This window comes from Ovis aries, chromosome 6, assembly GCF_016772045.2.
Source record: "Ovis aries strain OAR_USU_Benz2616 breed Rambouillet chromosome 6, ARS-UI_Ramb_v3.0, whole genome shotgun sequence".
Taxonomy (NCBI): domain Eukaryota; kingdom Metazoa; phylum Chordata; class Mammalia; order Artiodactyla; family Bovidae; genus Ovis; species Ovis aries.
In genome coordinates, this window is record NC_056059.1 from 78,263,683 (window position 1) to 78,290,360 (window position 26,678).

General features: G+C 34.9%; 2 protein-coding genes across 25 annotated transcripts in view; one reads left to right on the top strand and one right to left on the bottom strand.

The window, feature by feature from the left end:
* ADGRL3 (adhesion G protein-coupled receptor L3) overlaps nt 1-26,678 on the top strand; it is a 941,652-nt gene that overhangs the window by 848,191 nt on the left and 66,783 nt on the right. For all 24 annotated transcript variants that reach the window (XM_060417626.1, XM_060417634.1, XM_060417623.1 and 21 more), the window contains 2 exons: nt 137-203; nt 1,407-1,498. In XM_060417626.1, the coding sequence (XP_060273609.1) occupies nt 137-203; nt 1,407-1,498 (159 nt within the window). The remainder of the gene's footprint in view (nt 1-136; nt 204-1,406; nt 1,499-26,678) is intronic.
* LOC101114018 (elongation factor 1-alpha 1) lies at nt 22,840-24,589 on the bottom strand. Its single transcript, XM_004009859.5, has one exon. The coding sequence runs from the start codon at nt 24,519-24,521 to the stop codon at nt 23,133-23,135; it is 1,389 nt and encodes a 462-aa protein (XP_004009908.2). The 5' UTR covers nt 24,522-24,589; the 3' UTR covers nt 22,840-23,132.

Below are 26,678 nucleotides of genomic sequence, written 5' to 3' on the forward strand. Positions count from 1 at the left end.
TGAACAAGCAATGTAATATTTCCTGTCTCCCAGTGGAATGCTTTGCAGCTCACATTCTTCTCTGTCACTCGCTCACTCTTGATGTATGTCCCATAGCCAGTCCTTGAATGCCTTCTCTCCCTGTGTTTCATTGCAGATGTTGGCTCCGACTTGACACCTACTTCATTTGGAGTTTTATAGGACCAGCGACCTTGATAATTATGGTAAGAACTCCTAATTAACTATGTGTTTCCCAGGTCATGAAATAAAACTTTCACTCTCCCTGTGCTGACTCTCTTTAATTTACATAGATTAATTCGGGGGTAAGCAAGTATTTATTTGACCCTAAATAACTCAAGCAATTAGACACTCATTACTCTACTTTTATATTGTAAAATGCTTAATCAAAACCCTCGGGAGCAGAAAACATGCATTTGCACAAATTTATGCAGTACTATAGCTCCTCAGGAAACTGATCTAGCATAATCCGTTTAGTTGTATAGGTTTTAAACAGTGATGACTTTGTTTGACAGTAATACATTTCCTTTTTCATTTGGATAATATGAACTATGAATGGAATCAAATTGGGAATGTGGCAAAAAAGTAAATAAGTAACCTTCCTGTTCCTTCCAATTCTGTTTTTATATAAATTTCAAAAACTTTAAAATTTAAAAGGATTTTACTTGAGAATGACAAGTAAGTTAGGTAAACATTCTGGAATCATGCTTTCTTTTTTTATTTTTAAATGCATAATATCTTTCAAATATGAATTGTCCATCCTAATTTAGACACTGTTGTTGGTATCATTATTTATATGCTTATCATTTTAAAATACAAGGTTGCCCCAAGTTCTGAAGTATAAACAAAGCAGGTAACAAGGGCATTTTAACATGTGGTTTGTTTTATTTTATTTCCAGTCATATGCTCTTTCTTGGTCCAGTGATATAACAAAGTCATTGGGGGTGCCCACTACTTTAATTCTAATTTGTTGTAGCATGAGAATTTGACCAGCATTTTATAACCCTTTTGATCTAGCTACTCACAAATATTATGATTTTAAATATTAGTTTTGTAATGCAGCATTTGAATAATAAGTTAAGGTCCATGTTTTGAGAGTGGATATAATATCAACCTGGAATAGGTATTGTCTTTTTTATAAACATATACTTGACTTTGAATTGTTTTATAGTTTCTACAGCATCATTCTAACTGCTGCTGATTTTCTATTTGCATTTGGCATATGAATGCTTTGTAATCCTTTGGTATCTCAAGTTTCCAAGCTGTCTTTACAAAAAGACTAGATGATTATCTGTGATCCAGTTATTTTATGAGAGCTAATTTCCCAGAACAACTCATCTGTCATAGAAAATCGACTTCTTTTTTTTCTACTCCAGTTATGCTACATAACAATACCTTTTACATTCCAGCTTAATGTAATCTTCCTTGGGATTGCTTTATATAAAATGTTTCATCACACTGCCATTCTGAAACCTGAATCTGGCTGTCTTGATAATATCAAGTAAGTAACTTTTCTTTTGCTTTTCTTCAGTCTACCTTACCTTGATACACTAAACTATTCAAGCTTTTAATTGTATTGAGATTTTTATGACAAAATGATAAAGATCAATGTGTTTTCTTTGCTGAATAAGATCATTTACTGACTACTTAGGTGACTTGATCTGCCTGAAAATAAGTATAATGAAGCTTTGTCTTCAAAGAAACTTTTTTTCTCCTAAATTCTAATTTAAAAAATGATAAGTTTTTATTGAAAGTGTGTTAGTCTCTCAGTCATGCCTGACTGTGACCCCATGATCTCCCCAACCCAGGGATCGAACCTGGGTTTCCTACATTGCAGTCAGATTCTTTACCAACTCACCTACCAGGGAAGACCAAGTTTTTATTAGATGCATTTATTTATTTTGTCCAGGAAGCAAATATATAGTTACTATATTGGGCAGACTCTTGTTTCATAGAGCAATAGCCACACCAGTGCTCAACATTCCATCTCCTACTTCAGAGCAGTGGGAAAGAGAGCAAGACGGTGCCACCTGCAAATGACCAAAGGAGGGTGTTTATACTACAGGGGAGGAACCCAGAAATTATTAATCTGGGTGTTTACACAGGAATTCTTATACTGCTGCCCTTCTTTCCTCCTGAGAGAGATATAGAAACTTCACATCTCCCTAATGTAAAATCCTATGGTATACAAATGTAAGGTTCCAGATTTTACTTTCTTTGAAATGTTAACAAATCTCTTGGGAAGTAAATACCACCAGAAGACTCTCACTATGCGTTCATCTTTTAACTCTCAAGGTTTATCCTTTAACCAAAATCTGCTTTTTTATGTTCAAAAAAATCTGAAACATGCAGAGATAAGAAAATATCCACATTCCTTTCCTCTCTAGTAGTACTTCTTTTATATATACACACAAAAAAATCCAATTTACATTTTCTGGGAAAAAAAAAAAAGTTCTTTAGTATAACCAAGAACTTTGTCTTATTCCCTTAAAGGCTGTGACATTTGAGAAAGAATAGTGTGGAGATGTACTTTAGTCATTAACATATTGTCCGTATTAAGTAGCTTTTGTATGTGATTGCCTATGCTATGTGTAAACTGGTTAAATGTTTTTATTTAAATGAATGTACTTTCAGAGGTTTAATGAGGTTGCCTACACTTTCATGTGCTACTGACATTCTCCTTGAACTACCTCAGATAGCAGCTCTGACACCCATTTCTCATCTACTTATATTTAGTACCTGACATAGTTCCTTGCCCGTAGTAAGCCCTCAGTGTGTTTTCAGAATAAAGTAATGCATTAAAGACTGTAGTGACAAAAGTGCATTGAAATTAAGTGCTTAATTTGGCTTAAGGGATCTTCTGTCTATAACAGTTGAAAAAGTAGCTAAAGGGTTAGAAAAAATAAAAATATAATGGAGCAAACTAGAACTTATCTACTGTGAGTAGTCTTTTGTAGTTTAATATTACTTAGTTGAGTCATTATACTTTTGAATTATGTACAACTAGACTGCCCTTCTAAAATGTCATTATAGTTCCTTGGACTCTTTGTTCCTAATGGTATTGAATTTAGATCAACTATATAGGCACATAAAATATAACTTCTTTATCTTAGCATATTTGTACTCACTTTCGTATAAATTATATCTTTATATGTATCTTTATGTAATATAAAAATGCATTTAATATTTTATTATAATTTTGTTACATTTTAAAGTACTATCAGAAATAAGTGAATAACACTTGATATTTATGTGACAGCTTATGCCAAATTAAAAATCTTAGAAATATCTTGAACTTAGTACAGTCACATATTTAAAAAAATATATTTGCTTTCTCATTATTCATATGTATTTTTTTAGGTAATATGAGTTGAATCTCTGTGATATTACTAATTAGAAAAACAAGAACACAAAAGCAATAATTACATGTAACAGTATAGATGGCATCAAATTTTAAATTATAAAGCAAAATAAAGCCTTAAATGATGCTGTCTTGATTTGAATTCTATATAAATTCCTTTATAGTTTACAGCCTTTGGCAAATTTGAGCCTTTCTCTCTTCTTTAAAATGGGTGTAATGTATGAAGCATGAAGTGAAGTGAAGTGAAGTCGCTCAGTCGTGTCCGACTCTTTGCGACCTCATGGACTGTAGCCTACCAGGCTCCTCTGTCCATGGGATTTTCCAGGCAATAGTACTGGAGTGGATTTCCATTTCCTTCTCCAGGGGATCTTCCCAACCCAGGGATTGAACCCAGGTCTCCCGCATTGTAGACAAACGCTTTACCGTCTGAGCCACCATGAGCAGAGTAATGTTATCAGGAATGTAATGACGTAATGATGATGGTTTTTAAGGAAAAGTTAATAAAGTACAAGGAGATAAATAAGGTAGCTGTTATAAAGAATATAGAGGGTAGTTTTAAGATGGAAAGATATGCATATGGATATGCTGATAGGAAAGAACCAGTTTTAAAAGTGGTTAGAAAGAGAGGAAAGGGAAGTGCTATAATCATGATCCAAGGAACTGAGGGGAATGAGATCCAGAATAGTGGGATGGTAATTCCACTTCATTCGATTTCATGAGACACTTTTGTACTGAGATACCGTAAACCAGCTAGGGGAATTCTTTTCTACTCAGAATGGATAAAATAGTTAATAGGTGTGATGTACATATGTGGTAGAACCAGAGTAGAACAGTAAATTGAGGAATTTCTGTCTATTCTCCTCTACAAAGTAAGAAAAATGGTCATCTACAGATTATGAGGACATGTGAGAGAGAGAAAATTAAGAAAGAAGTCTCAAGAAAATATTTCTTAGAACTTTATAGAATTTGAGGAACATTTTATTTCATTCAAAATATGTTAACTATTTGATAGGTGGTTGTAAAAAAAAAATCACCAGGGCATAATTAAAAGGAAAAAAAGAGAATTTAAGAAAAAGCAAAATACAAAATCTGGCATTCTTTTTGTTTTTAGTAAAAATAAGGATCTGTATAATATAAATTTTTAAGTGGTATGGGTGATATGAGGGTATTTATTTTAAAGGCATAGATGATTTATTTGGAAAATCTTTTTTAGTATGGAGAGAGGGCATAAAAATGTATGTTTTCTTATGTTTTGTTTTATAAAGTAATGAATAAGATCCACCACCTTACACAGTTTGGTGAGAAAATAAGCTCACCATATAAGGCCTTTTGCCAGACAGTGTCTTTCTAAAACCGTTCATTCATTCATTAAATATGTGTTCCTTTTATTATGTATGTTCTTTCACAGAGAAGAAATATCTTCTTTATCCAAAATTTGTTGCTTCTTCCCATGTTCACTACCACCACTTCCTTTTATGCCACAGTGTACTTCTGCAAAGCTGCTTCAGTGGTCTTCTATTTTCCCCACATTGATTCTTACCCTTGCCTTCATTAGCTAGAACGATCTCTTAAAAAGTTTAAATCTGATCATGCACCTCTCTTGGGTAAAACTCATCAGCAGTTTCCTGTTACTCTAACACCGAAGTCCAAACTTCCTACGATGGCCCACTAAGCCCTCCTAATCTAGTTGCCCCTTTCTTTCTACAACTTCATTTTAAGCTATGTGCCCATCTGGCCTTCTAGATGCACTCACTTTTCCTTCAGGTCTGCTGTTTCTCTACAGACTTTCTTTTCCCTAACACTGCATGACTGATACTACTCTAACTTAAAAACTAGTTATATTTTAATTTAAATTTCCTTCATAGTCATCATATTATTGATACTTTTTTGTTGTTGTTGTTATGGGGAGAATATTTGCTAACCAGCTGACATGAAGTATTCCAGCCTACTTGACAGTTAATTCTTATTATAAGTGGATAAATTAGTGTTTGACTTATAAAAAATTAGTAAATAAATACATTTTGATGTTAGTATATGGTATTCATTTGATTTGATCATGACTATATTAATGATATACTCTGGGAAAAAATAATAATATATTAAATTGCTATAGTTAACATAATTATGGAGGTAGAGGTATGCCACATCTCAGATATAACCAAAAAAATACTTAAAACTACATTTCTGTTTGCTCTTTTCTTACTTGTCCTTTGTCTTCTTTTCATCAAAATAGGTAATTATATTTGGAGGAAAAAAATAACTCCAGTCACTTTAATTTTCGTGTTGAATTTCAGACATAAGGAAAATCTAGCCTAATTTTAAAAAATATATATATAAATATAATAAAGCAATTAATGAATTGTTATCAGCACAAAAGTAACTTATAGTATTGCTGAAGTATTATGACATATATAACTTTAATTTTTGAGGCACATTTATAGCACTTGTGACATTTACCTTAGAAATAAAAATTAATCATTTCTATAGTTATCAACTACTTGTATTGTTGAAAAAACTATTTAACAGCATCACATTGACTTTGAATAATAAAAATAAATAATGGGAATTTTTAGGGCAAAGAAAGAAAATTGGTGCCCATATGGAGAGAAAAAGAATCTGCTAGATTTCCCTTTTCTATATCTGTCCCTTTGCCCTTTTCCAGGGACAGATATCTTCTGCATCCAGACTTCTTATCTTGACCTAGTCCTGTTTTCCAATTTCTGGTATCTCCCCGTCATTATGGTTTTGCATGAGTGATGAATTGGCAAACACAATGTCAGATAGTTTAAAGAAACAGTTTTCACTTTCCTTCCTTCCTCCCTGTACTCTGATTCCTAAGGGAAGGTATAGTGCTGAAGAGAAGCAACAACTCACGTTATACACAATTTCAATTTGAATTGGTTATATGATCTCACAAGTTACATCATGGCTCTAAAGTCTTAGTATCTCCTCAGAATTAGGAATAATTGATTCTGCTTTATTGAGTTTTGTTACAATTAAAACTATCATATATATGAAGAATACAACACATAATTTAGTGTTTATATAGGATGGTTTGATTATTTTTAACCAATCTATGTGGAAATACATTTCTGCCTTTTGTTCTTAGTGTTTTCCTTAATGAAATTTGCTCATTCTCCTATCAAAATCTCATTAGAATTTGACTGGCTTTGTTTCTCATGTAGAACTGGCCTGATATGATTCTCTCTCTCTTTTTTTTTTTTTTTTTCTTTTAAGGCAAAAGTTATCCTATTATGAAAGAACTGGCTCCAGGAGTGAAATGTTCATTTGATTAATAAGTAGCAAGTTCTGTAGTTAGTTTTAAATTAGGGGGGAAAAGAAGTATCTCAGTGAATTTGGACATCTGCCACACATAAAGAAAACTAAGAAGGCTTCTGAGTAGCTTCAGGGATGCATAGAAAAATGTTTTGCCTTACCAGTATCCATAGTAACTTACTTATTCCTTAATGAGGTAATTTTTGCTTTGTACTGTATTTCTAGATATTTGTAGAAATAAGTCATTTAGCTTTGCTAGTACTACATTAGTACTTCATGGAGTTAAATGTGGTAGGTTCTTAAAAACTGAAAGTGGAAAAGCAGAATGATACAATCATGAAAAATTTAACAGTATCACAAAAGCTTTCAGTACTCTGATATATATATATATATAAATATATATATATATATAAATTCCCTGCTTTTTAAAGTGGTATCATTTTTATACTGAGGTCAGTATAGTATCTTAAAAAGACTTTGATCTTTTATGAAAACTGGAAACCTAGTTCTGAATTATGTGTAATAAATATATTCACCCACTTCAATGCCTTCTGGATGAGTTTTGAGGAAAATATGTGTAGTACTTTCTCATTCTTCTTAACATATTAACTTCTTGTTCAGTCACTAATTCATATCTCACTCTTTGTAACCCCGTGGACTGCAGCATGCCAGGCTTGCCTATCCTTGACAGAAGTTTGAGTTTGCTCAAACTTATATCCATTGAGTCAATGATGCTATCTAAACATCTCATCCCCTGCTGCCCTCTTTGCCTTTTGCCTTCAACCTTTCCCAGCATCAGAGTCTTTTCCGATGAGTCAGCTCTGCATCAGTTGGCCAAAGTATTGGAGCTTCAGCATCAGTCCTTCCAGGGAATACTCAAGGTTGATTTCCAGGTTCCTATGCAATATTGTTCTTTACAATATCAGGTTTTACTTTCACCACCAGACACATCCGCATTCTGCTTTGGCCAGCAACTTCATTCTTTCTGGAGCTATTAGTAATTTTCCTCTGCTCTTCACCAGTAGCATATTGGGCACCTTCCATCCTGGGGGCTCATCTTCCAATGTCATAACTTTTTGCCTATTCATACTGTCCCTGGGGTTCTCTTGGCAAGAATACTGGAGCTATTTGCCATTCTCTCCTCCAGTGGACCGTGTTTTGTCAGAACTCTTCACTGTGGCCTGTCTGTCTTGAGCGGCCCTGCACAGCGTAACTCATAGCTTCATTGAGTTACTCAAGCCCCCTCACCATGGCAAAGTTGTGAACCATGAAGGGAAAAACATTAGCTGTGAATTAAAAGGCTGAAATATTGTTTGGGGCTTTTATAAAGGAAGCTCAGTATAGTTTATATAGTCCATGAAGACTTAAAAAAAAAAAGAAAAACTTGTGTCTCTATTCAGCTAATTTTATTCATTGTTTACCTTCCACCACCCAAATTACTATATTTAAATGAAAATGCCATAGATTTCTAATTATTTTAAGCATTTAGAGATGTGTTTAGAAACTGTCACCTCTTGTAAAAAAAATTCCTCGGCCAACACACTTTACTGAGATGTGTTTTTCCAAAACTTTTTAATCAAATATAATTGTCAACACCCACACACACTGTGAACACTTTAGTTCTTAAAAGAGAACCAGTAATTGATTTACTTTATTTAGTGTAATAAAATAATTTTTAAGAATATTCTGAAAAGAATATCATTCAGTATCTCATTTTCCCCACCTTCTCTCCATTTCCTTGGTCTGTGGTTAAACATCACTGAAAATGTTCCACAAAGTTATCATAAATGATCGAGGTATACTTTGAAGAGTAATACAATCTAAACAGCACTGTTTGGAGTTCTATGTATTTTTATGACACCACTAGATTTACTTCAAATAAGTTAAGACTTTCCTCAGGTTTTAGTTAGTCCTTTACTGATTAACTTAATTTCAACCACAAACATATAACAATCACTTCTATGGAAAATTAACTTTAGCCACCAGTTCACAAAGCTGTGCATTCGGCCAGTCTTATTGCCAGCCTCACTGTATTATGCATTTTAGGCTGTAGTTTTAAGTTTTGTGAAATATTAGAAGTGTTAGTCTCTGTTTTCAGGCATTTCTCTTTAAAATGCATTCAGATCCCCATGAGATCTTTCTAGAACCAGGTGTTTTTTACATCACTGTGTTTGGCATATTTCATTTTCTGGGAGCTGACACTGAGAGGAAAAAAAAAAAAAAACAGTTTGAAGGATGACAGTCACGGGCTCACTGGAAAACTGTTAGGCATTAAATAATTCTTTTACTTTTTCCCAAAATGATCAGGTTTATATCAAGATTAGGACAATCAATTACAGCCTAAGGATGAAAAAGCCTAAAAGACTACCTAAGGGGGGAAAATTATTCTTTATGAGGAAACTTAAGTTAGTAGCTCCTGTATTCTTTATATGTTGGCTAAACTCAGATTTCTTTTGTATCCTGTATGAAATGTGCTGTCAGACTTTGGGAAAGCTTGGTAATCAGAATTGTTTCATGAAACCAGCATCTCTGTAGTAATTATACACGCAACAGCAGAATTAATCTAAAATAAGTAATTATAAAAAGGCTATAGTTTCTCCCCCCAAATAACTAGGAGACAATATTCACTTAAACTTTCATTAGGTTGGAAGAAATACAAGAATAATAATAAATAATATTTATATTCCATATTATTCACATATTTTATTTATATTTAATGTATAAATAGATTTTATTTTAGTCTTTTATTCACTCATTAATTTATTTAATAAATGAGAAGTGATAAAATTTTGCATATATATTGAAGATATAATTTACTGAATTGCTAATTTATTTACACAGACTATAAGAAAAAGGAGTAGAGTATGATTCCAAGGTTTTTGGCATTGGGTATTGAGATATGGAACTGTAGAAAAAAGACACACTAGGGGCAGATTAGGAGATTTAGGAGGGGAGTTGAACAACATAACTTTGAAAGACTTACTAAATATTGCAGTGTTGATGATGTATAAGCAGTTGGAATAATGAAGAGAGCTGAAGATTTAAATTTGAAATCATTGGTATATAGATTTGATTTGATTTTTGCATTTAGTGTTTTTCAGGTATTAAATATTGATTTTGTTTTATATATCTTTATTCCTTTCTATAGTGGTAAATGATTCTGCTTTCTTTTCCATTTATGACAATGATATATTTCCTGTTAAACCATTAAGCAAAGTGAGATGATTTTTTAAAAATTAATAATGTAAAGGTGGTAATGCAGACATGACAAAAGGTTAAGATAGTGATTTTCCAGTCATATCCTGTCACTTGTCATGGTGTGTTACTGTTAGGATATCCTTGCTGTGAGTATACACATCATAATGATCCTGAAGTAGGTGTCTCTGTAGCTGGTTTAATAGGTCAGTGATGTTAGTAAGTACCTAAGCTCTTTCCCTTTTCATTTATCACCCTTAGCATATTGGCTATTGTCACTCACAGTGTCAACTTGTGGTCCAGAAATGTCTCCTTCAGTTCCCATCACCTTATCTTAAGCAATTGTGTTCAAAAGCAAAAACAAAGAGAGAAAAGACTGCTATCATCAAAAGCCTCTTCTATACAATGTTTCAAACCTCTGTCCTTAGTACCTCCAGCACTCAGTCTATCAGATCTAATCCCTTGAATCTCTTTGTTACTTCCGCTGTTTAATCATAATGATTGATTTAGGTCATGACTGAATAGCCTAGTGGTTTTCCCTACTTTCTTCAATTTAAGTCTGAATTTGGTGATAAGGAGTTCGTGATCTGAGCCACAGTCAGCTCACAGTATTGTTTTTGCTGACTGTATAGAGCTTCTCCATCTTTAGCTATAAAGAATACAATCATTCTGATTTTGGAATTGACCATCTGGTGATGTCCATGTGTAGAGTCATCTCTTGTGTTGTTGGAAGAGGGTATTTGTTATGACTAGTATATCATTTTGGCTAAACTGTTAGCTTTTGCCCTGCTTCATTTTGTATTCCAAGGCCAAACTTGTCTGTTACTCCAGGTATCTCTTGACTTCCTAATTTGCATTCCAGTCCCCTATGATGAAAAAGACATCTTTTATTAGTATTAGTTCTAGAAGGTTTTGTAGGTCATCATAGAACTGTTCAACTTCAGCTTCTTCAGCATTAGAGGTTGTGGTATAGACTTGGATGACTGTGATATTGAATCGTTTGCCTTGGAAATAAACAGAGATCATTCTGTCATTTTTGAGATTGCACCCAAATACTTCATTTCAGGATCTTTTGTTGATTATGAGACCTACTCCATTTCTTCTAAGGGATTCTTGCCCGCAGTAGTAGATATAATGGTCATCTGAATTAAATTTGCCCGCTCCAGTTCATTTTAGTTCACTGATTCCTAGAATGTCAGTGTTCACTCTTGCCATCTCCTGTTTCATGACTTCCAATTTACCTTTACTCACAGACCTAACATCCCAGGTTCCTATGAAATAATGTTTTTTACAGCAACAGAATTTTCTTCCACTACCAGTAACATCCAAAACTGGAGACTGTTTCCACTTTGGCTCAGCCACTTCATTCTTTCTGGAGCTATTTTCTCTGCTCTTCTCCAGTTAGCATATTGGGCACCTACCAACCTGGGGAGTTCATCTTTCTATGTCATATCTTTCTGCCTTTTCATATTCTTCATGAGTTCTCAAGGCAATAATACTAAGTGCTTTGCCATTCCCTTCTCCAGTGAACCATGTTTTATCAGAACTCTCCACCATGACCTGTCCATCTTGGATGGCCCTACACAGCATGGCGCATAGATTCATTGAGTTAGACAAGCCTGTGATCCATGTGATCAGGTTGGTTAGTTTTCTGTAAATTGTAGTTATCATTCTGTCTGCCCTCTGATGGATAAAGAGGAGAAGCTTATGAAAGCTTCCTGATGGGAAGGATTGACTGTGGGGCAATTGGAGTCTTGCTCAGATGGGCGGGGCCATGCTCAGTAAATCTTTAATCCTATTTTCTGTTGATGGGTGGGGTTGTTTTCCCTACTAGGAGTAATGGGGGTAATGATGACCTCCTTTTAAAGGACTTATCCCAGGACTACTGTATTCAGTGCCCCTTACACCATGCAGGCCACTGGAGACTGCAGTCGACCCACGCCTCCACTGGAGACTCCTGCACACTCACAGGCAAGTCTGGCTCAGTGTCTTGTAGGGTCACTGCTCCTTTCTCCTGGGTCCTGGTATGCACAAGGTTTTGTTTGTGCCCTCCCAGTCTGTTTCTCCAGTCCCGTGGAAGTTCTGTAATCAAATCCCACTGGCCTTCAAAGTCAAATTCCCTGGGTTCTCAGTCCCTTTGCCAGATCCCCAGACAGGGAAATCGGTTGTGGGCCCTAAAACTTTCACCACAGTGCAAGAACTTCCTTGGTATAATTGTTCTCCAGTTTGTTCTCATGTCTAATTATCTATTATTAAATGTCTGTTGTGGATATGTCTACATTATGAAAATTCAGGTAAATCTTATGAAAATGGAAGTATTATATTATTGCAGTTCACTCAGCCCCAAATTCTTTGACAGATAGAACTTATACTAGTCTTTGCTTTTATTTATACCATAGAAGAAATTAATGTAAGAATCTAGTTATTATTTAGGAATTAAAAATGTTGAAACTTACTGTTTTAATCTTTTTTGTTCATTTTTTAAAAATGTAATTGCTGTGCACTTTCCAAACAGGTACATGTATTTAGCATTATCTTGTTTAATTCTGTCTTGTAAAACAATCTTGCTTGCTATTGGTTAAACTTACAAATTTTATCCTAAAGCATTTTCATTAGTTTGTAATATATTTATTTTAATATACTTTCAGTTTATAAACAACTATAAAAGGAAATAATAGATTTGGAACTATATATTTCAAATACAAATAAAGAGATTTGAGTCACTTTGATTTATTTCCACAAAGATCATCTTCCTTTTAAACATATAAGTCAGTTTTTGCTCCAGTAATTACTTAGGGTCATAATTCTTTAAAATATGAAGTACAATCTATGATTGCTTAAAGGCTGAATGAAATATATGAAATCTCATGGATATCACAATTATGTGGCTTTTAAGAGCTGTCTTGGTAGCTATAATCAGAACCAAGTCATAACAACATTTTCTCCTAATAGAACTCTAAAGTGACTCTGAGAGAGTCGGATATGACTGAGCGACTCAGCACAGAACAGCACAAAGTGACACAAATTATTTTAAACTGAAAATTACATTTGCTACAATGATTATCAGCCTATAAGTTTGTCTGAAAGTTGACCAAAACTTACAATTTAAAAAATTCGTTGTGAGAAATTTTGCATAAATATTATTGGGCTCAAAGACTTTTTTACTTGCAAATCCTAATCAACCCATATTTAAACTGTTTCTTGGAGATGTTTAAAGAAAATTTGTGGGTAATATTAAGTTAAATATTGAACTACATTTTGAGTCACATACTGCAGGTAAATATTTAGTCATAGATTCTGAAATAAATGACCTAAACCCTCTGGTTCTACCCTTCAGTTCAGTTCAGTTCAGTCACTCAGTCATGTTGTACTCTTTGCAACGCCATGGACTGCAGCACACCAGGTCTCCCTGTCCATAGCCAACCCCTGTAGTTTACTCAAACTCATGTCCATTGAGTTGGTGATGCCATCAACCATCTCATCCTCTGTTGTCCCCTTCTCCTTCAATCTTTCTTAGCATCAGGGTCTTTTCAAATGAGTCAGTTCTTCTCATCAGGTGGCCAAAGTGTTGGAGTTTAAGCTTCAGATTCAGAGCTTCCAATGAATATTCAGGACTGATTTCCTTTAGGATGCACTGGTTGGATCTCCTTGCAGTCCAAGGGACTCTCAAGAGTCTTCTCCAACACCACAGTTCAAGAGCATCCATTCTTTGGCTCTCAGTTTTCTTTATAGTCCAACTCTCACATCCATACAGCTACTGAAAAAACCATAGTTTTTACTAGGCAGACCTTTGTTGACAAAGTACTGTCTCTGTTTTTTAATATGCTGTCTATATTGGTCATAACTTTTCTTCCAAGGAGCAAGGGTCTTTTAATTTCATGGCTGCAGTCACCATCTGCAGTGATTTGGGAGCCCCCAAAAAGAAAATCTGTCACTGTTTCCACTATTTCTCTATCTATTTGCCATGAAGTGATGGGACCAGATGCTATGATCTTAGTTTTCTGAATGTTGAGTTTTAAGCCAACTTTTTCACTCTCCTCTTTCACTTTCATCAAGAGTCTCTTACTTTTTCTTCACGTTCTGCCACATCTGCATATCTGAGGTTATTGATATTTCTCCCAGCAATCTTGATTCCAGCCTGTGCTTCCTCCAGCCCAGCATTTCTCAAGATGTACTCTGCATATAAGTTAAATAAGCAGGGTGACAATATTCAGCTTTGACGTGTCCTTTTCCCAATTTGGAACCAGTCTGTTGTTCCATGACCAGTTCTAAATGTTGCTTCCTGACCTGCATATATGTTTCTCAAGAGGCAGGTCAGGTGGTCTGGTATTCCCATCTGAACTCCCCAGGTCGATAGGTGCCCAATTTGCTACTGGAGATCAGTGAAAAAAATAACTCCAGAAAGAATGAAGAGATGGAGCCAAAGCAAAAACAACATCCAGTTGTGGATGTGCCTGGTGATGGAAGTAAAGATCAGTGCTGTAAAGAGCAATATTGCATAGGAATCTGAAAAGTTAGGTCCATGAATCAAGGCAAATTGGAAGTGGTCAAACAGGAGATGGCTAGAGTGAACATTGACATTTTAGCAATCCACAAATTAAAATGGACTGGAATGGATGAATTTAACTCAGATGACCATTATATCTACTACTGTGGGCAAGAATCCCTTATAAGAAATGGAGTAGCCCTCATAGTCAACCAGAGAGTCTGAAATGCAGTACTTGGATACAATCTCAAAAACAACAGAATGATCTCTGTTCATTTCCAAGGCAAACCATTCAATATCACAGTAATTCATGTCGATGCCCCAAACAGTAATGCCAAAGAAGCTGAAGTTGAATGGTTCTATGAAAACCTACAAGACCTTCTAGAAATAACACCCCCAAAAAATGTCCTTTTCATTATAGGGAACTGGAAAACGAAAGTAGGAAGTCACGGAATACCTAGAGTAACAGGCATATTTGGCTTTGGAGTGCAAAGTGAAGCAGGGCAAAGGCTGATAGAGTTTTGCCAAAAGAACACACTAGTCATAGCAAACACCCTCTTCCAACAACACAAGAGAAGACTCTACACATGAACATCACCAGATGGTCACTACTGAAATCAAATTGATTATATTCTTTGCAGCCAGTGATGGAGAAGTTCTATACAGTCAGCAAACACAAGACCAGGAGCTGACTGTGGCTCAGATCATTAACTCCTTATTGCCAAATTCAGACTGAAATTGAAGAAAGTAGGGAAAACCACTAGACCATTCTGGTATGACCTAAATCAAATCCCTTATATTACAGTGTAAGTGACAAATAGATTCAAGGGATTAAATCTGATACACAAAGTGCCTGATGAACTATGGATGGAGGTTCGTGACATCATATAGGAGGTAGGGATCAAGACCACCCCCAAGGAAAAGAAATTCAAAAAGGCAAAATGGTTGTCTGAGGAGGGTTTACAAATAGCTGCGAATAGAAGAAAAGTGAAAAGCAAAGTAGGAAATGAAAGATATAACCCTTTAAATGGAGAGTTCCAAAGAATAGTAAGGAGAGATAAGAAAGCCTTCCTCAGTGATCTGTGGAAAGAAATAGAGAAAAACAATAGAATAGAAAAGTCTAGAGATCTCTTCAAGAAAATTAAAGATATCCACAGAGAATTTCATGCAAAGATGGGCACAATAAAGGACAGAAATTATGGACCTGACAGAAGCAGGAAATATTAAGAAGAGGTGGAAAGAATACCCAGAAAACTATACCAAAAAGATCTTCACAACCCAGATAATCACAATGATGTGATCACCAACCTAGAGCCAGACATCATCCTGGAATAAGAAGTCAAGGTGCCTTAGGAAGCCACACTATGAACAAAGGTACTGGAGGTGATGGGATTCCTGTTGAGCTATTTCAAATCCTAAAAGATGATGCTGTGAAAGTGCTGCACTCAATATGCCAGCAAATTTGGAAAACTCAGCAGGGGCCACAGGACTGGAAAAAGTCAGTTTTCATTCCATTCCCAAAGAAAAGCAATGCCAAAGAATGGTCAAACTACCACATAATTGCCCTCATCTCACATGCTAGCAAAGTAATACTCAATATTCTCCAAACCAGGCTTCATCAGTAGGTGAACTGTGAACTTCCAGATGTTCAAGTTGGATTTTGAAAAGGCAGAGGAATCAGAGATCAAATTGTCAACATCCTTTGAATCATTGGAAAAGCAAGAGAGTTCTAGAAAAACATCTACTTCTGCTTTATTGACTATGCCAAAGCCTTTGACTGTGTGGTTTTGCCCTTAAATCAGCCCTAATAGTTGCATTTGACCCAAAATCAATTTAAGATTTCATGTGTTTTGTCTGTTTGAAACTGTGAGCAAAATAATGAGACATACTTAATTTATTGAAGTTTTGCTATGTATCAGGCACAGTTTAAATTTAATCTTTGTAATGACTCTTTGAGATATCAAAAGGGATAATTAACTTACCTTGAGACCTTACAGATAGTTAGTGCCAAAACTTGGATTCCAATAGGCCATCTGGTTTGAGTCCATTTCCTAATTATTACCATATATTCCTTATTGTATCACACTGTACATCTACAAATAAACTGTATTTCATAAAGTTTTTTTCATAAGGATCATTTTAGAATGAAGACATGCTTAAAGAAGATTTAAATTCAAATATGGCCTGGAATACATGACTCAAGAATCCCATCTTCAAAACCTTGTGATTATTTTAATATTTTAAATAATGAGCTGAAAAGGTTAGTAATGTGCAGTTTTCAGGAATCTTAATGTAACAGTGGTCTTAGAATTAGAGATAGAGATTTCAGAGTAACTAGAATTTAAAGTGTATTACTGAATGAAGCTACCCAAGAAGGATGTGGTTTTGGTAAACAGTCACTTTGGTGACTCATAAAGTATAGTCAACATGATAAATAAAAAATTATGCCATAGAAGCCAAAAAACAGAAGGGGATGATCAACTATAGGATGTTCCTGAGTACTCAAGTATGATGAGATGGAAAAGTTGACAAGGGATTTGGCAATGACAGGACATTGTGGAGTTATGAAGAATGTGTGCCTAAGTAGAGTGGCTTTTATGAAAATGAGAAGTGAGCCTGTATGAACTATATATTTAGAAAACTCTTAACAAATTTTTCAGTAAAGATAACACCAAAGATTCTTGGAGAGTCTGTGGGATATAAAAGGTGTTTTGTTTTGTTTTTTTAAGTAACAAGTACTGAAGTATGTTTGTTGATGGGAACGAACCTATAGACGAGGAGATAATTCATAAAAAGCAGGAGAGAAGAATCCTCAAAGGAGCACGGTTCTTGAGAAGCGTCAGAATGAGTGGATATGTTGCCATAATAAGAAAGAGGCATTTCTCTCATTATAAAAGGAGGGAACACAATGTGTGTGGGTACGTTGAAAGTAGTTTATAGATTTGGTTTCAGAAAGATGAGGACGTTTCTGTCAGTAGTCTCGTTTGAGTTCTCCCAGAAGTGGACTCTGAGCCAAGGATTCAGCACAAACAATTAATGAAGGAATTCCTTTCATAGGAAATCAATAAGAAAGTAAGGGGAAGCAGGATAGATAAGAAGAAGAAGCTATGCAAGGTTGTCATTCTGGTGAAGTCTCAGACTTACCCTGATCCCAAAGGGAGCTCTGGAGTGTAAATAACACTTTGGAACTGTCCAATGTTAAGGCATAGGAACTGGGATTCTATAATTTCAGACCTGTTAGTAATGGACTACAGTTTTGCTGAGGGGCATGGGATGGGTTGTGAGAGTGGAATGTAAACTCCCAGGTACTTCTGGCTGTATGGGCCTAGTAGCTCTGGTACACAAAAACAGTCCTCTGCAGATCACGGGACAAATCTTTATCAGCTAAGCATGCAGCAGATGAGGGATAAAGTCATGATCTGTACAAGGGATTGTGAGGTCCAGACAGTGCACCAATGCATTTGTAACTATCAGATTGCTTTTTTTTTTAAAGTAAATAGGAGATATTCAGCTGAAGCTGTTGGGATAAAAAGGAAGTTTGAGGTACAAGGAAAATGTTAAATATTCCTCGTGGGGTAAGGGAAAGCACATTGATAGGGGAGTTTAGTTGACTTTCTGGATATTGTTAAATGTTATTAGACATCTTTTGTTTGTTCAATACTCATCTAATCAGGGTTGCATATTTTTTCAAATCATTAAAGATGAAAGGAGATGCAAGAAGTTAAAGATTATAGAATCTAGTCTGGTCAGGCAGGAAAGGATGAATACAAAATGGGGGATATATGGTGAAAGTGTGGAGGGACTAATGGGATGTCTGGAGATGCTAGTAAATAACAACAACAAAAAAGAAAATAAATGGTGGTAGTAGATATTTGATGGCAAGACTCTCAAAGGAGCTGGGGTTTTGACAGAGGTAAAAATCATGGTTTGGCAGTATTACTTCTACTGCCTGATTTGTGAGAAAACCAATATTTGAGTTTGTGTGGTCTTCAGGGAAAGCACTGTCAGCAGACAACAATGTCACTTAAAGCATGAAGATGACAAAAACACACCCAGGACGGAATATTAGAATTAAAGATTTTAAAATTTAAAAAATGAAAAACTAAAAAAAAAAATGTAGGGGAATTTGTTGATATTAGATTCTGAATTTCAAAGGATAGGATGGAATTTGGGGAGAACAAGGGAAATAGTGAAAATTTGGATTGAATTAAAAGATATGCATATAAATTTTAAGTAATTAGATGGAGCAAGCTTGGAACCATTTTTGTGGTACCCATTCATTGTTTACTATCTTCTTGTAGTCACTTACAATCTTAGATAATAGATTTTGTACCCATACCTATGGAAGATCCCCCTAGATAGATGAAAGCACTACTTACACTCTGCCTTAGATACATACATTTTCTCCTCAAATTCTAGAAAATACCAAGGTACTTAATCTTAAAAATCACATCTCAGGCTATTTACCTATATTCCAATTCATTAAAGGAGACTGAAATGCTCTATGATTAAAGATAATAAATAGATGATCACTGACAGGCAAACTAATCATCACAAATTATGGTTTACACAATGAGGCTAAACAACTTACCAGCACACTCTGGGTGCATATCAGTTCAGTTCAGGTCACTCAGTCATGTCTGACTCTTTGCAACCCCATGAATCACAGCATGCCAGGCCTCCCTGACCATCACCAACTCCCGGAGTTCACTCAGACTCACATCCATCGAGTCAGTGATGCCATCCAGCCATCTCATCCTCGGTCGTCCCCTTCTCCTCCTGCCCCCAATCCCTCCCAGCATCAGAGTCTTTTCCAATGAGTCAACTCTTCGCATGAGGTGGCCAAAGTACTGGAGTTTCAGCTTTAGCATCAGTCCTTCCAAAAGAAATCCCAGGGCTGATCTCCTTCAGAATGGACTGGTTGGATCTCCTTGCAGTGCAAGGGACTCTCAAGAGTCTTCTCCAACACCACAGTTCAAAAGCATCCATTCTTCGGCACTCAGCCTTCTTCACAGTCCAACTCTCACATCCATACATGACCAGTGGAAAAACCATAGCCTTGATTAGACGGACCTTAGTCAGCAAAGTAATGTCTCTGCTTTTGAATATGCTACCTAGGTTGGTCATAACTTTTCTTCCTCCAAGGAGTAAGCATCTTTTAATTTCATGGCTGCAGTCACCATCTGCAGTGATTTTGGAGCCCCCCAAAATAAAGTCTGTCACTGTTTCCCATCTATTTCCCATGAAGTGATGGGACCAGATGCTATGATCTTCGTTTTCTGAATGTTTAGCTTTAAGCCAACTTTTTTACTGTCCTCTTTCACTTTCATCAAGAGGCTTTTTAGTTCCTCTTCACTTTCTGCCATAAGGGTGATGTCATCTGCATATCTGAGGTTATTGATATTTCTCCCAGCAATCTTGATTCCAGCTTGTGTTTCTTCCAGTCCAGTGTTTCTCATGATGTACTCTGCAATTCCAAGGGAATACTTCTCATTTAAATAAGAACAATATTAAAGCAAAAACACTTTTTCAAACTTCAGCTTTTCTCATTCTCCTACTTTCCAGGAGTACTTTTTTAATAGGAGTGTTACTTTGTTTTTATTAAGTTTACCCCATATTAACAAGTAGTGAAACAATGTAAGTCACAGTTATTTTAAATAAAGGACTGTGTAGTAAATCCCTGGATTTGTAAATAAAATGTGCAGACAGTATAGTGGAATGTTAGCTGTCTTGAGCTGCTCAGTCCACAGCTGAAAATTTCCTAATCTAATTTTCTCTTGGCTGAGTCCCAATTGTTGCTGGATTTTTCCACTATATACAATTATGTATTTTAAAAAGATCTGTCATCCAAGTCCCCTGGCTCTTTTATAAATGTATATTTGAGCATGTATTCTAGAATACTCAGAAATGTTGTTTGTAGAAGTTCATATTTTCAATCAGACATTTAAACATGCTAACACAAAAATCCTCTCAGTTCCAGAACTGAGATTAATGGTTTTAGCTTTAATTTCAAGCTGTTTATGAGATAAAGAAAGCAAGCCATGAGTATAAAAAGTAGTAATATATCAGTGAAAAATATTGACATAACTGAATATTAACATTACATATGCCAAGAAGTAAAAAAATGGCTAATTTTCTTTGTGGGAGTCATTGTCATTGCACTTTTCTCATTTTTCTGCCTTTGAATTTACAACATCTTTTTCAGTTAGCTGTAGAAAGATATCTAAAATTACCAGATCTTCCACTCAGTTACTTTCATTAATGTAATATGTAAAAACTTAAAGCAATGAAACAACAAATATTCAACATGTCAGTTCATACTTACAGGAACCCTATTAGTAAAATGATTATGGTCATTTGTTTCTATTTTTAATCTTTCTAAAATCATTTTAATTCCCCCCCCCTTTTTTTTTCAATGAGCCTTTCTGTAAACTTTCTCATTTACTTGCTAATATACACTTTAAATACTTCAGTTATTGCATGTAGCTTCTCCATTTGTCATGTCTCTGTTGATTCTTGTTTTACTACAGAGAACAATATTATATATTTAAACCATCAACTTTTCCTCTGTAGTGTGTGATTTTGAGGTCTTTGGAGGACATGTTGTGTTCCTAATATGACCAGCCAAATTTCCAACATCATTCGCAAAATAATCCATCCTATTCCTCAAGATTTTTGCTGCTTCACTGTCCCAGACCAAATCTCTGTGTGCTCTCTTCTATTCCATGGACATAGACTTCATTTCTCTACCATTACTTCCTTATTACCAACCTTGCTTAGTATCTGGTAGCATGAATCCTCCCATTTTGATCATCTTTCAAAATTGCTTTATCTTCTCTTAGACTTTCATCTTTCTTCAATGTAAATTTCAAAATCAGTTTTTAAAGTTCTTCTTCACCATTATGTAGTAACTGATCATGATGTTTATGCACCATTAGATTTTGCTATCTAATAGCTTATTTAGGATTTTAAAGTAAGATTTTAAATAAAATGTTCTTTTTTATTCTCTTAAATTTTACCTACCTAGTAACTTATAGTAGTCTCATAAAGCTTTTCTTCTTTTTCATTTAGGCCTGACCTACATGAAAAAAGGATTATTTGTTGTTTTAATATTAAATAGAACTTATTTGTAAAATATTCAGGGTCTTGAGGTTTCTTTGGAGACATAGCAGCAGATGGATAAATGTTCATGTATATCTATGCATGTTTTATAAGTTATTGATTTCAAGATTTGATGTCACGATCATCAGAGAATGCAGTAGGTTTGATATTAATTCTTAGTATTTTATTAAGGTTGCCCTTTGGCCTAACGTGTGATTGATTTAAGAACTGTTATTTTGGAATTTGGAGTTTGTATACCTTTAAAGTTTGATTTATGTGCATATTTGCTTAAATTTTCTATACCATTTCTCAGTGTTTTTTTGTTAACATAATTTTAAGATTATATTCAGATTTCTAGTTATAAATATATTTAAGGGCTACAACATCTCACAGAGCTTCTGTGTTAGAAGCAGACTTGCAGTAGAGATTGTGGGTCATTACCTAGGTCTACTCACTATTCAAGAAACTAGTTGAGGCATAGACTATTCTTTTCTTGGTTGCATTCAACTCTAAAAAGATCATAGTAGGAGAATTCCACAGACAGAGGAGCCTGGAGGGCTACAATCTATGGGGTCACAGAGAGTCTGACACAGCTGAAGCAACTGAGCATGCACGCATGCAAGATTATGTCATTCATTGTGAAAGTGAGTAAACTAGGCCTAATGACAGTTACATCACTTGACCAACATTAAATAAGACTTGTCTGTATCCTATTGTGTTTCAGGGTCTGCCTTGGTTCTGTTTATTAGAATCTTTAGTAAATACCAACATGTTTAAAATACACAGTTGTACTTTTTTATGTTTTAGTTGTTCTACAGTTTATAATAAAGTGTTTATTCACAGATAGGCTATGATGAATGTTTCTCTTACAAGTTGTTGAAATGAGAGGTGATGATACCATATGGTATGAGAAAGATATAACAATTCAACGTGTCAAAACACATTTGGCAAGAATATCTAAAAGTTATCAATTTTTCTCTCTTATTTTACTTAAAAGTTTTTATATCTTCTAAATTGAAAAAAGAAACCTTGAAAGTATGTTATACATTCTTTAAAGTACTTCCTCTCCTTGCATTCCAATGATCAAGCTTATCAGCTTGAAAAACATTGATCCTTAAATAATGAGCCAGGAAACATGATTCTATCTGTAAGTTTTAAAAAATAAAAAATGTCAATTTGTTGCCATTATTTTAAGATCTTGAGATATTTCTATCAGATACTAGAACTATAGTTTTCAAGGATTACAAGACAAAATCATTAGTAAGAAATGCAAACTTCTCTTTATATAGTTTGTCATTTACTTTATCCTATTCAGAGTTTCAAGTTTTCAAAAAATCATGAGGAACTATGAAATTCAATTTTATAACAGATATCTTAATAATTTTCATCAACATTTCACATATAATTTTATGTTGTTTATATCTTTTTTTTTTCTCATTAAACTTTTTTTAATGGGTTTCAAATTCTTTGACAGATTTTTGGTCAAGTTGTTTTCATTAAAAAGTACTGATTTTAAAAACTAATAACTTAAACTGCCACACACAAAACATATGGTTCACAAAAACATTCTCCTTTCCTTCTGAAGGTTTTATGATACATTGTTATCATTAACCAATCTTTTACTATTAAACTTAAATGGCCAATTGAGACAAACATTTCTGAGACCGTTCTTCCACCACTGATTAAGACTGGAGTGGCAGGTATTGGGGATAATATTCATTTAGCCTTCTGAGCTTTCTGGGCAGACTTGGTGACCTTGCCAGCTCCAGCTGCCTTCTTGTCCACTGCTTTGATGACACCCACAGCGACTGTCTGTCTCATGTCACGCACAGCAAAACGGCCCAGGGGAGGATAATCAGAGAAGCTCTCGACACACATAGGCTTGCCAGGAACCATATCAACGATGGCAGCATCACCAGATTTCAAGAATTTAGGGCCATCTTCCAGCTTTTTCCCAGAACGACAATCAATCTTCTCCTTCAGCTCAGCAAACTTGCAAGCAATGTGAGCTGTGTGACAATCCAGCACAGGTGCATATCCAGCACTGATTTGGCCTGGATGGTTCGAAATAATCACCTGAGCTGTGAAGCCAGCAGCTTCCATGGGTGGATCATTTTTGCTGTCACCAGCCACATTGCCACGACGGACATCTTTGACAGACACATTCTTGACATTGAAGCCCACATTGTCCCCAGGAAGGGCTTCACTCAATGCTTCATGGTGCATTTCTACAGACTTCACTTCAGTTGTTACATTGACTGGAGCAAAGGTGACCACCATGCCAGGTTTGAGAACACCAGTCTCCACACGACCCACAGGGACAGTACCAATACCACCAATTTTATAGACATCCTGGAGAGGCAAACGCAAGGGTTTGTCAGTTGGGCGAGTTGGTGGCAAGATGCAATCCAGAGCTTCAAGCAGGGTGGTTCCACTGGCATTGCCGTCCTTAAGGGTGACTTTCCATCCCTTGAACCATGAAATGTTAGCACTTGGCTCCAGCATATTGTCACCATTCCAGCCAGAAATTGGCACAAATGCTACTGTGTCGGGGTTGTAGCCAATTTTCTTAATGTAGGTGCTGACTTCCTTAACAATTCCCTCGTATCTCTTCTGGCTATAGGGTGGCTCAGTAGAATCCATTATGTTAACGCCAACAATTAGTTGTTTCACACCCAGGGTGTGAGCCAGAAGGGTATGCTCACGGGTCTGCCCGTTCTTGGAGATACCGGCTTCAAATTCACCAACACCAGCAGCAACAATCAGGACAGCACAGTCAGCCTGGGATGTGCCTGTAATCATGTTTTTGATGAAGTCTCTGTGTCCTGGGGCACCAATGATGGTAACATAGTACTTGCTGGTCTCAAATTTCCACAGGGAGATATCAATGGTAATACCACGCTCACGTTCAGCTTTCAGTTTGTCCAAGACCCAGGCATATTTGAAGGAGCCCTTTCCCGTCTCGGCAGCCTCCTTCTTGAACTTTTCAATTGTTCTCTTGTTGATCCCGCCACATTTGTAGATCAGATGGCCAGTCGTGGTAGACTTCCCTGAATTTACGTGCCCAATGACAACGATGTTTATGTGGGTCTTCTCCTTTCCCATTTTGGCTTAGGTTTAACGGTGGTTTTCACGACATCTGTGTCCTGGCGGCAAACCCGTTGCGAAAAAGCTGTTGTTTATATCTTACTTGATGATCAAAGGATTACATTTAGTGAAATATTGCAATTATTAGTATACTTTTTGACACTGAAGATACAATATATTTATCAATTAAATTTGGATTTCTCATGTAATACAAAGAACTATTGGTTTCTATTTTAATGTTCATTAGGAATCTGGATATATACTCCAGTTCAAATGAAAATGTAGAATTTCATAGCATATGCTAAGCCTAAAGAAATCCAGAATAAAACATCAAATAGACTGAGGCTTTCTCAATCTAAATATTGATTTCAGAAAAAGGCAGTGATTCTCCCTTGCTCTTTGGATTTCTAGTTAATATATGAATTTCCAAAACACTTAAAAACACTTTTTTCCCTGTAGCTCTTTTTTTGAGGTCAGAGGTCAATACATAACAGCAAATGTAATAACAAATATGTGTATGGTACTTTTGTATATTAAAATTATATGTTGTTGAGTAATTTTTTGCATATTAAATAAAAGGAGCTTTTTGGAACTTTTTTGATACACACAACAGCCCTATGAACAAAGATCTATACTTACACACATTTCAAAGATGAAGACTGTGAAGGTCAGAGTAGATGAATAATGTGCCCAATGTTGTAAGATTCTCATCTAAGTGCAGGCAGATTGATTCACAAATCAGTGCTTTCAGTTACTAAGATACACTATCTTTCATGTATTAATATAGATAATCAAACAATGATCTTATTTGCTTCCAATGTGATTCCAAAATTTTATATCTTAATTGCACATGCACATTTGTGCTTAGTTGCTCAGTCATGTCCAACTCTTTACAATTCCATGAACTGTAGCCTGCCAGCCTACTCTGTCCGTGAGACTTGCCAGGCAAGAATACTGGAGTGGGTTGCCATTTCCTTCACCAGGAAATCTCCCAGACTCAGGGATCTCCTGCATTGCAGGAGGATTCTTTACTGTCTAAACCACCAGGGGGAAGAAGCATCTTATTTTCATGGAAACTACCAATTCATTTTTATAAATTTTCATAAATTCATTTTTATAAACCTACTAATTCATTTTATAAATCTGATAGATGGAGATATTAAAGTGTGATAATTAAAAAAAATAAAAAATAAAAAAAGTGTGATAATTTTTTGCTGTTTGTGTCCAATATACTAATTCATTATTCATTCTCATAATTGATGTGTCTAATGTCTTTCATATAAGTTAGCTCTTTGACCATATTGTACTGAGTTATAAGAATTTGTATAAGATTGAGTTTGGAGATAATATAATTAAAGTTTTATTATTCATTTATTTAATATTTATTAATCCTGATTTATTATATACTCAATTCTTCCTAATTTCAGACTTACCCAATTTATCAGGAATGTGAAATTCTCTGATTCACAATTTAATATTGGTGTTTACTCTCCTCAACTCTGCAATATTATTGTAAGGACATTGAGGGATAGGAATTAAAATGTTTATGACGTATTCAAAACCATTTATTTTCTTTATTTGGTTCATTTCACTCTTTTCTTAATATTTTTATATAAGCAAGTGTAAAAATATAGCTTTTAGTAGTAATATATTAATAGTAATAAAATCCACAGTTGAAATAATATCTATTTATAAATTTTATATTCATTATATAATTTTCATATTTTTCAAAGGACTTTAATATCTTTAATGTTAAGTAATTTAAACATATGACCATGATGAAACATTGTTTATATTTTACTTGAAAATATTGAATTACATTCTAAATGATTTTTCCTTTTAATCTTCCTATACTGGTTAAAAAAAGATAATGGAATAATAATTCTAGGATGGTATTTTCCCAGTAATATAAAGTATATGTGAAATAAACATGCATTTTCCTTCATTTTCCTCACACCAAACCTTACCCATTCTACTATTTTTTTAAAAAAAGAAAAAAAAAATTCTGTGTATCTAATATAATGAAGAGGAAATTTTAAAACTAGTTAAACAATTAATCTTCCTTTTATCTTGAAGTTTAGGTAATATGTCCTTTAAAAATTTCATTAAAAATAATATTCTATTTTGAATTGTTAAAGTCAGAGAAAGAATGTCGTATAACTAAATTGATTCATT

Excerpts from the sequence above, each read along its gene's own strand:
- LOC101114018 (XM_004009859.5), bottom strand. The coding sequence starts at position 24,521 with ATGGGAAAGGAGAAGACCCACATAAACATCGTTGTCATTGGGCACGTA.